Below are 13185 nucleotides of genomic sequence, written 5' to 3' on the forward strand. Positions count from 1 at the left end.
ATGACCAAGCTTATGTAGAGGAGGTAGGTGACAATATGTGGAAGAGAATGAGACTTCTTTGAGAATACTTCTAAAATAGAGTTTTGACTTTTGAACCATGTTACTGTTTCACATATTCAAAAACTAAAATCAACAGAGATGAAAGATTACTAAAACTGAATTCAAACAGAAACAAATGAACATAAATGTATATCAAATTTACAACATAACTAAATAGGAGAGAATGAAAAAGAATTAATCCAAGTAGTTTTTGAATACAGAACTCTGACTGTATAGCTTTATTGGAATATACTCTATGGGCAAAAATAACAGTGATGAAGTTTTAAACTTTATTTTTTATAATGATATTGGTGTAGCAATTCCAAAACTAATTTAGGTGTGTTTTAGGATTGAGCAAATGAATGATAGATTGAAGTTCTTGAAAACCAGCTCATTGTTGGCAGAAGGAAGATATAATTATGAAATGGGAGAAGCAGAGAGAGAACCCTACAATGTTTGATCAGAATTAGAGGTAGCAGTATTTTTGTCCATTGTAAGAGTCTACAGGCAATGGTACTCAAGTAGTAAGAGGTAAAAGTATTTAGGAGTAAATGTCAGATGTCTACAACTCACTCTCAAATGGTTCCAAGAAAAGAAAATTAAGTGAAATGAAACAGAATGAGATCATGCAAATATGGTAGTATGTTAACAACTGGTGAATCTAGATGAATCAGGTTTCGTGAAATTGCACTACTCTTACAACTTTTCTGTAGGTTTGAATTTTTCCAAATACAAATTTGGAGGTGGGAAATTAGGATGCAGGGAAATCAAAATGCAAGCAAAAAAAAAAGGTAAGAAAAACCTCAGAGCCTTCGTACTCATTGTGAACTTGTCTAGCTGCCATTCGGACTGTCATAGGGCAATAGCTTCCATGCTAGTAAATGCTGAAAAGCTTTATAGCACATGACAAGATGGCAGGCACCTTTTGGGCAGTGTGAGTATTGCGTGCTCAGTAGATATCATAAATTTGTACTTAGAATACATCATTTTCTTTCTATTCATATGTCTTTGATTTGGGCAAAAGGTCGATGAGTATTCCACAGCAAAAAGTTAAAAAGAAAATTTGAATACCTATTACAGTCCACCTTGTGGCCACGTCTCATTATCTTCAAAGATACATTTTAAGAAAAGGTTGCTCAAAAACTTCAACAAAACTGAATGACAGAGATAGTAAATAGTTTACAGCTACCTACAAGGAAACTTTAAAGATGTGATGAGAACTAGGCTGCCCCATTATCAAAAGAACTTTAAATTTAATCCTTTGTTATATTACTCAGCCATAAAAAAAATAATAATAAAATATTACCATTTGCAACAACATGGATGGACTTAGAGGGTATTATGCTAAGTGAAATAAGTCAGATTGAGAAAGACAAATACCATATGATTTCACTTATATGTGGAATCTAAAGAACAAAATAACAAACAGAACAGAAACAAACTCATGGATAAAAAGAGCAGACTGGTGATTGCCAGATGCGAGAGCAATTGAGGAACTGGGTGGAAAAGGCGAAGGGGTTAAAAATACAAATTGGTGGTTACAAAATAGTCATAGAGGTGTGAAGTATAGCATAGGGAATATAATCAGTAACAGTATAATAACTATGTGTAGTGAGTGCCAGGCAGGTACTAGGGGAAATATATATTACATAAATGTCTAACCATTATGCTGTATAACTGAAAATAATATAAAATAATATTGAATGTCAACTCTAATTGAAAAATAACAATTAAAAAAATAAAAACAACTAAGTAAATAAATAAATAACAATAAAGTTAATCCTTTGCTAGTTTCCTCCTCATTCTATATGCCACCTCTGAGTAATCCTACTCTCCCCAAATTTCAGCCACTCTCCTTTCTTGGTGTTAACAGTTCTCTGGGCTGCAGATGGGTAGGGCAATCTGCCCGTTGGACAACTCTACCTGGTAGCCCAAAGGATTTCAAGTTTAACATGGCCCCCCAAAATTAATAGCTCTACCTTCTTCCCACCCCCAAACTAGGTTCTATAACCTTGGCTTAAGTGGTTGACATCATCATAAATCTATTATCCTAACCTAAAAACTTAATAGTCATCTAGATTCTTATTTCCTTCTCATTCTCCACATCCTGTCAGTATAAAATACTATATTGACTCTACTTCCTAAATGGCTCTTGAATCTGCCTCCTTTTCTAACCTTACTGTTCCTACATTAATCACAGCTTTACTCATTCTTTCTCAGGTTGTTGCAAGGGATTTTCCAATCAGATATCACTGGCTCTAATCTAGCCAACACCCAGGCAATACACCATTTTGCTTCTTTCTAAATAAAACACCTGAGCACATCATTCACCTGCCTAAAAATCACACTGTTCTCCCTTTTCCATATAGATTGAAGGCCAGACTCCCTAGCTTGTGCTCAAAGAGATGCAGTCTACCTCTCTTCTCCCCTTTTCTACATCTCCACTCCCACTTATCTGCCCCACAAACATATATATTTTGTGCTCCAGTCCCACAGAATTTCTCACTATTCCCAAGCATACCAGGAACACTTTGACTTTAATCCTTTTCACAGACTGTTCTTCATTCTATACCACTATCTCTTCACCTACAAAGCTCTTCTAGACTAAGCTCAAGTATTACCATTTTGGTGAAAACTTCCCCAGCACCCCAAACAGAATCATTTGCTACATATTCTGTATTCTCAAAGCACTCTTTTTATGTTTTAATATTATTGTATTTATCTGTTTGCATTTGATAAACAAACTAGGAGTTCATTGAGGATGGTAGAATATTTTATGTATCTTTATATTAAGGTATTAGCATCATACCTAGCACAGAGTAAATGCTCATCAAATACTGCTGAATGTTTTTATATGTGAGTTTTGTCTTTAGCCAAGATATTTGATATATGATTGCTGAAATAAACCAGCTACTTAAATAACCATGGAAATTGAAAAATATAAGAAGTCAGTTTTTGAACATCATAAAATTATACACATTTGATTTCTGCCAGATCTTAATAAACTGATACTCAAAATTTTCGATGCCTTCGTTTTTTTAGCGATTAATCTTTTTTATATTTAGTTCACATTCTACATATGAATTGCCTCTTTTGGAACTATTTGGTTTCAAGAATGTTCTCTATAGTTTTTAATAGCAAGCACTCAGTAAGGACAACAATGTAGTGATGTCTTTTTAAAATAGAAGAAAAATGCTACTGGAAGCTGGCTATATGATAAATGTAGACAGAAAAAAACTGTTTATATATTCAACATCTTTAATCTATTTGCATTATAGAAAGATGGGCTGTGTTGTATATTAACTCATTTGAATTTTCCATATTTAGTAATGCTTACAAAGTGAAGTTTTCTTTTGTTTTGTTTTAATGAGAACGATGTTAAAATTGATAGTCCACTCAGAAAAGTAGAGAAGCTTTGAGAAAATAAAATTAGAAATAAAATGTAAAGTCTTAAGTAATTAGAAGTAAATAATTCCTACCATCAGAACTCAAAACTGCAAACCACAATTACTATAGATAAAGTTCTGCTCTAGGAGGTAGCTCTAGAGTCTAGTATTTTTCTAAGAGCAAGAACTATACCATACATACCATTCAAACTGAATACATAGTGGGCACTCAATAAGTATATGTTGATGGGGGATTAATGGACTATTCACTTTTACCAAATATTAATTGAACATTATCTATATACCAGGCACCATTTTAAGCAATTGGTGTTGAACAAAGAAAGATCCAATACTTGATGGAGCTTACATGTTATTGGGAGACAGAAGTAAACAAAAAATATAATAAATAACTGAATTATAAAGTATGTTGGATGGCAATAATGGCTATGCAAATAAGGAAAGTAGAGTAGGATAAGGGGGATTAGGAGTGCCAGTGGTAGGCAGCATGGTGAGTGTTAAATAGGATGATCTGCAACTCTATATATAGTACATGAGGGTGGATCACACTTACTTTGAGTTTGCAGCCTTCATTCTGACACAGCTTCCTGACGACGGCCCCAATGACAATCATAACAGTTTCTCTGATGTCATTGCTTGCAAAGGAACCTTTGAACTTACTCTATTAGCCAAACAGGGAGAAAATAGGTTAACAAAACATTTAAACATTTCCAAGGGACATTTTTAGTTAAGAAATAATCAATGCCTGAGAAAATTGTTGTTATGTTCCTAGACTTCAAACTCAGAATTTTGCTTTGGAGACACTTACAAATTCACTATATAAGTCTGAAAGAAACAGTTAATAGAATATCCCCTTTCTAGATATTCTTAACATAAGTAAGAATCCCTAGAGGTTTATGGATTGAATTCACTGGGTCAGTGAACCAAAAAAAAAAATAGTCTGTAAAATTTTATGGATGGGTAAAAAGGGGCTTCATTGCTTTTATCAGATTCTCAAATAGGCCCATTTTCTTTCCAAAAAGATTATGAACTATTTGACTAAATTATAAGTGGACTAATGTACTCAAAAAATATCTTGGACCCTAGAGAAGTCTAGTTTGTGTTTCCAACATAAATTTTTAAATATTGAAAGAATTGTATCTTTTCAACATATTGTGTATTACATATCATGAAAATTTTTGAAGTCAAAACAAATCTTTTAAAATCAAATTTTGAAGCATAACCAAGACTTTTCCCTCTGAAATTTTATCCAACATCACATTATATGATAGGTGAACACAATCTTTAAATTTCCACAGAGTAGAGTTTATGTTATTTAGAGGAATTGCAAAGACTATTTACTGAAGAGTTAATGATTAATGGATAGAAAATAGTTCAATATAATTTGAATATGAATAATGGGAATGCTCTAGTTCTGCCTTCATTCTGATATGAACAACTTCTAATTATTAGATTCTTAAGAGCTTTTCAGCAGCTGAGAGTCTTTACATTCCCAGTGTCCATTCGACTTACAATGAGGGCTCTCAGGAGTTCTTCATTGGGATGGGAGGCAAATCCACAGGCATAGAGAAACCTCTCCTGGAGGATAATGCTACTGTCACTTTTGAAATCCAAAAAGTCCAAAATAGCATCTAATGAGTCTGGGGTCTGAGCAGAGGTGACAGCATCCACCAGCTGAGGTCTACAAAAAAGGCATAATAATGGATAGAAATATTTAGGGTCCTTAAGGAATTATTTAAAATCTCTACCATTTACAGATTCTACATTGGTTTGAGTTCTCTAAAGAGGTGAAATCATTTTTGTGTGAACAACAAAAAAAGAATGACTTTCTCAAAAAGATCCTCCCCTCGTTTAATTTCAAACTTCTCTCATTCAATGTGTACTCAGAATATACAAACCAATTTTAATATATTACCATAAGCCAAATATAATTTGGAGATTTGTAAGTAAAAATTATATAAATAAAATGATAAATTAGATCCAAATTCCTTTCTGTATAAGTAATGCAAAAACTATGGTTCCAAAAATTGATTCTCTTTTTCTAATTAGCTTTGCAAATATATGCATATACAATGCTTAACTAGGGCAGTATTATTTAATGGAAAGATGGAAAATTCTCTTAACATTAATTTATATCCAAGGGAGAGTTTTTGTTCTTTTTAAAAAAAAAAAAAAAATGTTCAACCACACGATTACGTGTGAGCAGAGCAGAACTCCTACAGGAAAGTTCTAGTTACATATTCTACTCATCAAGAATCTTTGATTGGTTGAGTCTGGGATGCTAAAACTTCTGAAACTAATTTTCATACTAATGAACATATTATGTATGTAAATATTTTATTCCACATCCACATAAACACACCATACATGTATTTACTGCTTTATACTTAAAAAAGATATACTTATACTATGTAATTTTGATCCTAACAAAAACCCCGTGAATGAAGCAGAAGCTGAGAGATATTTAAGTGTCTATTATAGAAGCTCTGCGCTAGAAATTTTAGGTTTGCAAACTCTCTTTGCTTTAATTTCTTCATCTGTAACATGGGGCTAAAAATAGTAGTTACTTTAGACTTAGTGAGAGGATTAAATTACATAATGTATGTAAAACACTGAGAATAGTGTTTGGCACATTATAAATGCTATATAAATATATGCCATTGTTAATATGATCACCTCACTAAACATCTTTGTCAGCTAAATACTAATATCCCCCCTTACATATGAGGAAACAGACTCAAAGATATCGAGTCATCATTTGTTCAAGGTCCCATAGCTGATAAGAGTATAGCTAGGATTGGAACTCAGGTTTTTCTGACTCTGGAGTCTACGGTCTTTCAATTACATCAATATTTCCCAAAGTGTTTTCCATACAACACTAGTCCTACAAAATGCTTTAAGAAAAGGTAATTTTAAGGTCATGTAAGTTTAGAAAATGCTTAAGGAAATTTATACACGAATTATCATATTAAAGATGTTAAAAATTTCAGCTGCAGAGAGAACTATTTGGCTTGGTTTTATCCAGTGTTTTGCAAACTCAGTTGCTCAGTTTCCTCTTGCCATAATTGTTAATATTCTACAAATTACAGCATACACACCACAAACATTCTAGGAAATGTTACATTCTACTACCCTGCCTTTCGTACAATAAATAAAAGGAATTATTCTCTGTATTTTACAGATGTTGAAAGTGAGGCTCAGAGAGGCCAAATGTAAATGACTTGCTTGAAGGCTATATACACTGATGGGTCAGAATTTAAAACTAGGTCTTTTGATTTCAGTTCATCCTCATATCTTTTCTTCTACACTGTGCTATATATATGTTATATATGATATGGTACAATATTGTGTAAATAATCTGACTTAGAAAATAAATAATGAAGTCATCCAAACTATTGCTGCCTTAAGATTTTTAGGATACAAATAAGGTTAGTGTAATCCCTATTCTAAATTATAGCTAGTTTTTGCATTTTTCTTGTTAGTATTTTCATCTTTGATATAAAGACAAGTCACCCTACCAATGGATATATTTTAAAGTTCTATAATTAAAATAGAGTCTGAAAATTTATGATTTTGTATATCTTTTAACTTTATGTTTAAATAGTTATTTTTAGTCATTTTTAAATTTTTTTCAATTTTTTAATGTCCTCAAGGCATGTAAATAACATATACAATCAAGAATAAACAGACTTCTCAGAAGAAAAGTGCTGAATTCTCTTCTCTTTGGGTAACTGAGTACTTTGAAATCAGTAACTACAGCTGCTCTGTGTATGTGTGTGTGTGTGTGTGTGGCCAATTTCCACTTTTGATTATGTTAATGGCTAGTTTTCAATGTCAAATTAATTGAGTCATGTTCTACCTCATCAATTAGAATAATTAGTATCATATAGCTGAATTTGTATTTATAGATAAATTTCTGTATTACAGACCAAAAACGCTTGTATTTACAAAGTAAATTTGAGAATTAAGTCAACTCTATTAATTATGCATGCAAAATAAATCACTCTTTCATCAAATATCCAAATGGTGTACATATTTCTTTTCTCTAGATTCTTTTGGCTATTTATCTCAGTTCTCACTTTTCTATGTAAAACAAGGCTTTGATGGGGAGGATCACTGGATCTTTAATAGAAGCTCATTTTTCAATTGAAAAAAAAATCATACACTTTTTTTGTTTTTATAATCACCTCTGAAATCTTTTCAAGTATAAATTAATAGCTCTTGGAATACATTTTCTAAAACAGTGAGACATCACATGTATCATTGTATTATAATAAAGCCCTGCCCTCCTCTGTCTGTACACCAATCTAGACCCTATTTAAACTCATAAATGCTCAAAAAATGTTCATTCTGAGACACTGCTGAAAACTTTTTATTGCATTTCTGGCCAAGTCATCATTAAATTACTGCATTGCAGTATAACTGTTCAATAAAAATGCGAGACAACAAAATAATTGATTTGGAGGAGGAGCAGTTGGTAAAAAAAAAAAAAAAAAAAGTAGGTCTTTCTTGCTCGAAAAAAATAACCAAAATGCTTTCCTATAGACAACCTCACAGAATGTTCAAGGCACTTACAGAATTTCCTTGTTTTCAGCCTTTAAGATTTGGAGGATCTCTTCTTTCTCCGCAGTCCTGAGGTGGTGAATAAAGACCAGGAAGCTCCTGGTGGCCTCCGCCTTGGAGAGGTTGTCAGGCAGCAGGTGTTTTCTGATGGACTGCCAGTGCTCCGAGAGCTGCAAAACAGCTTCAGGCTCATACCCCATTTATAATGCTGAACATCCACAATTACAAGGAATGCTCTCTCCAGAAATAATTTTTTCCTTGTATCTGACAGGCAAAAGAAACTTTTGGTGCCTTACCTCAATATACTTGATCACCACCTGCCCATATCACACTCCTGTGCCTCTCAGAGGCAAAAACAGAAGCCTGCTGACCTTGTGTATGACTCTTCTGTAGTAGGACCATTTTGTCTATTAGTATTTAGCTCAAAAGACCTTGGGCTTCTAGGCGTATAGGTTATTTTATGGTTACACCAAGGAAATTATATCTGAGGCCAAGCTTTGACTACCATAGTGAAATTATGCAGGATTTTCATTAACAGCAGGATATTTGGGAGGGAATAAAATTAGAACTGCTGAAGAATTGTGGTAGGTTTCATATGTACTGGGACCTCACTAAAAATCAACTTTCGTAATAATTTGACCTCCCTAATCTATCTCTCTATTTTATTGTTTGTATGAAATACCATGTTTTACTATTGTCAAGGTCTGAACTGTATTTAGATAAATTACCTTTATCTAAATACTATTCTACTTAATATAGATATATATATAGATAGATATATATAACTATATATATATAACAATAGTGCATGTGAAAATTACCTTTATCTAAATACTATTCTACTTAATACAGATATATATATATCTATATTAAGTGCAATAGTGCATGTGAAAATTACCTTTAAGCACAATAGTGCATGTGAAAATTACCTTTAAGCACAATAGTGCATGTGAAAATTACCTTTTCATAATATAGATATATATATATCTATATTAAGTAGAACAGTATTTAGATAAAGGTAATTTTCACATGCACTATTGTTTTGCTACTATAGTTTTAAAAATGGTAAATAGTTTTAATTAATGACACCATTTGGTTTTGAAATAAGTTAAAAAACTTATTTTTCATAGTTTGCCACTTTTCCCCTGGTTGTAAAGAATTTATTAAATCCCGTTATTGACCTCCAACTCTTTGACTATGGGATAATCAGCATGCTACCAGGTTTTAAATTATTCATTCTTTCTAATAAGCAATAGACATATCTTGTTCTTTTTCAAATCCCTGTTGGTTATCTAATCTTAAGAGGATATTGCAAAGAAAAATTCCAACTGTACTTAGCTAAAGAATTACTGGGTCATTTCTGAGAGAGCACATCAATGTAAAGTCAGATTTTTTTTTTTCTTTAAAGCTTCGTAATGATGATATTACACCGAAGTTGGAAAAGCAAATTCTTCAAAGACATAAACCCTTCCTACAATAATGAAGAAATAGTTATCAAAATCTTAGATGGTTCATAATATTTGAAAACTGGGGAGAGGAATTATAGTTCGCAATATAAGAAAAGATGATTGGTTTCGTTAGTCATTTTCCTAAATAATTTCCATGTCATATGACATTAGAAAATTAACTGGAACATTAAATAATATATAGAAAAAAAATAAATAATAAAAGGAAAAACAAAATTTGAGAGTGATAATTTTATGTTTCATTTTGGTTTTCCCTTAATTCAGTTTTAGTATATTTGAGAAACTAGTATGGAATTAGTGCCTTGTACTTTAAGCAAATTATTGCATTCTCAATGATTCCACTTTTCTGAACACTAATAATACCCAAGGGAAGAGCACCTTCTTGGTAGTTACAAACTGAGCATGAAGCCAAGGGTCTGCTCTCCTGACAGGGGTTAATTATTAGTAAATGCTGGACCCTGAAGTCATTTCTGTGGTCACACATCAAAACGGATTCAGGCCAAAAGTGAAATTTCTCTTTGTTGGATTAAAAATGTTATAAGATGATCTACCCTTTGCTTTAGGGGACATGCTATCTCATTTCTGGCTACAATTGTAGGAAAGATTGGGATGTGGTAAGGAAGTGTTCCCTACTTTAGGCAGAGAGCTTGGTATCCTTTTTGAGTCCTCACAGCAATACTCAGAACACTGAGCTCAATGATACATTTCACCAGAGGACATATTGCTATTAAGTGGCAGAACTTTCAGGATTTAGACCTCTGCCCATACTCTTGATAGTATATTTCCTGCTCGTTTCATTAGGCCATTGTCTCCCTGCATTCTAGCTACTACTTTTAAGAAGCTGTCCTTAAGTCACAACATTTTTGGTCTGAGATGAATAGATGGTAATTATTTGTTCATTATCGTGTCATGCATCCTCTCGAGTGTATATTTTAGGCTACTGTCGTAACTCGGTGATGGCTAATAGTTCTTTAAAAACTTTCTTCACAGAATTAACCGAATCTTCCTTTGGAGAGAGAAAGAGCAGAATTTTAAGCCACGATTATTCCCATATTTGGCCACACAACGCAGTTGTTCACACATACAGAAGGGCATCCTTTACACTCGCTCTGGAAGACCTGCCCCACGATGGAAAGAGCTTTGTACTTTGAATCAACTGCTTTAATTATGGCTGCAACTTGCTTTCCAGACATCAGTCTTGGGCCTGCTTCAGTTGTCTTCAGCTCTAATTTCTGTCTGTATAACCAAGGAAGAGAAATATCACATTAGCAGCATTCTGTTGAGTGAAAGAGTTACTAATTGCCATTTCTTTGGCAAACAAGATAATAATTTACTCAAGTTGTGTTAGTCTTTGTATGTGTTTCAAGCTATATCTCCAGCAGTAATGGAAACCTCAAGGTAATTTATGATATCTTTCTGGAGCAACAATTTTATTTAAAGATTGAAAATTTGAGTCTAGATTTTCAAAATATAATGATGAGAGAATACAGAAAAGAAAATTTGGCTGGATGCTGAACAAGGTATGTAATGTCATCTTTTTTAAATTTAGCCCAGCTTTCTGAAAATGATATCTCTAATACAACCACATGTCACTCGCTAAGACAATTAGGAAATCTTATTTTCCAAAAATGGCCTCAATGATATTTTTGTCTAATATGCTCTTTCAGAAACTTGCCTCTCTCCCGCCAGCAAGTAGAGTCTACATTCCTTTCCTTAAGCCCAGGCAGGACTCTGTGACTGTCCTAACTAACGAATGGCAGAAGTGACACTATGTGACCTCTAAGGCTAAGTCATAAAAGAAAGGGTACATGTGTTTTCAAGCACGTGTACCTTTGGAGACTTGAATGGCCATGTTAGAAGTCTGGCTACCTAAAGCTGCCATGTTGAGAGGCCATATGGGGATAAAGAGAGAGACATGAAGAGCCTCAGTAGTTGGCGTCTTCTCAACTCAGACACCAGAGAAGTGAGGGCGGAACCTTTGAATCAGCTCTGGTCAGTGACTATCTGCAACTGCATAATAGACATCAAGCAAGGCATGCCTAGTGGGCCAAGGCAAGCCCCAGAATTATGAAAGGAATGCTATTTACACCACTAAATTTAGAATGGTTTGTTAAAGAGCAACGGAAACCTAATAAACTTGATAAATAATTAAAAATATTAATTTATATAAAATATATGAAAAAAATAGTACAATACGAAATTCTACTCCAGATGAGACTTCAATAAAATTTCAAGAATTTATGGTTTGAGGCACTTCTCCCGAGATTTTGCATCATTTCACCTCCGACATAATGATTACTTCAAGGGAAACGTTTGCAAAACAATGGCATAAGATATAAAACATTTAATGCTAGAAGATGTTCTTCTAAATTAAAATCTGAAAATAACACATATTATTAGATTTGAAATTCCAGTTATTAAGCCTGTGAGAACTATTCTGATCAGAGAACTTTTTCAAATTGAAATATCAAGCTCAAATATGTAAGCACTATAATCATATAAAAAATCTGTCAAAGCATTTACTGTGAAAATTTGTATGTGTTTCTTAACAACAAAAACAAAAGCAAAAAAGTCTCATGAAGAGAACATGAAAATGCCACAACTTTTAACCATAATATTGAAAACGTTTGACAGAAAAATTAGAAAATAAACCAAAATGAATCAAATTGATCGTCTTTTTAAAATTTAAATTCTATTCAATAACAATTTTTAATGAAATTTGATTAAAAAACACTAAGTATTTAATATATGCCACTATTATTGTATATAATATGAAAAATAAAAGATGAACAAGATATCGTCACTGTTTTCAAGCAGCTCACAGTCAAATGAGGAAGAACTATATATATTTAAAAATCAAATATAATATGTAGGAATAAAAAAAATTAAAATTTCAGCATTGTCTTACTTTGATACTATTTTGCCTGCAATGTTTCGTAGAAAATTCACCCCAAAAGCATGTGTCTCTTCTGAGAGCACAGCTATAACAAAGCTGTCTTCTATTTTATAGGTAGTGACAGAGGTGGCTTTCAAAGTGACACCAAAGACCTAAATAAATAAATAAATAAATAAATAAATATGTGTAGTTGTAACATGCGATCAGCTTTCTATCTTTGAATTAAGTCAAATATCAAACTATCTTTTAATCCTCAAAGGAGCTTCCCCTTTACACCATCCCCCATCATTTAACCCTATAGCACATTAAAAGAAATCTAATCATTTGATATGATGTGAAACTATACCCTAAACTACAAATTATAAATGTTTCTCAAAAATATCTTTATCTTATTCTTCTATTATTTAAACTAATCTCTACAACATAATTATTTGGATGCTTCAAAGAAAATGATATTAATCATACCTGATTTGGTGTTGTAAATCCAGACCTTACTATTTTGCATGAATCCAAGGCCTTAATTTTGGTCACTTTGTCTTGATGAGCCTGGTAGGTCACTTTACAATCCCCGGAGATATCTACCTAAAAATAAAAGTAAAAAATATAATTTTGGGGATTCTCACATGGACCACTAGAATTCCAGTGGAAAATGGCTTAAAAATTGAGGCTCTTAATATATCATGGGAGGCCTTCTTTTTGTCCAGGCTGACAAAATAGGAAGACAGGATTAACTCATTGATGCCTGCAGCATGTGGATTCTTTTCCATCCTCTTTGGTTGAGTCTTACCAGTGCCTTCTTATTGCCCAAGGAATAATA

The 13185-nt window shown here is 32.9% G+C and overlaps 1 protein-coding gene across 3 annotated transcripts in view; it reads right to left on the reverse strand.

Moving 5' to 3' along the window:
• The window catches only part of MTTP (microsomal triglyceride transfer protein), a 53741-nt gene that overhangs the window by 17816 nt on the left and 22740 nt on the right, over positions 1 to 13185 (reverse strand). For all 3 annotated transcript variants that reach the window (XM_023531403.1, XM_023531402.1, XM_011361525.1), the window contains exons 5-10: positions 12834 to 12950; positions 12381 to 12520; positions 10558 to 10708; positions 8019 to 8176; positions 4956 to 5124; positions 3997 to 4104 (exon numbers count right to left, since the gene is read on the reverse strand). In XM_023531403.1, the coding sequence (XP_023387171.1) occupies positions 3997 to 4104; positions 4956 to 5124; positions 8019 to 8176; positions 10558 to 10708; positions 12381 to 12520; positions 12834 to 12950 (843 nt within the window). The remainder of the gene's footprint in view (positions 1 to 3996; positions 4105 to 4955; positions 5125 to 8018; positions 8177 to 10557; positions 10709 to 12380; positions 12521 to 12833; positions 12951 to 13185) is intronic.

Source organism: Pteropus vampyrus, unplaced genomic scaffold (assembly GCF_000151845.1).
Source record: "Pteropus vampyrus isolate Shadow unplaced genomic scaffold, Pvam_2.0 Scaffold67, whole genome shotgun sequence".
In the NCBI taxonomy this organism is placed as follows: domain Eukaryota; kingdom Metazoa; phylum Chordata; class Mammalia; order Chiroptera; family Pteropodidae; genus Pteropus; species Pteropus vampyrus.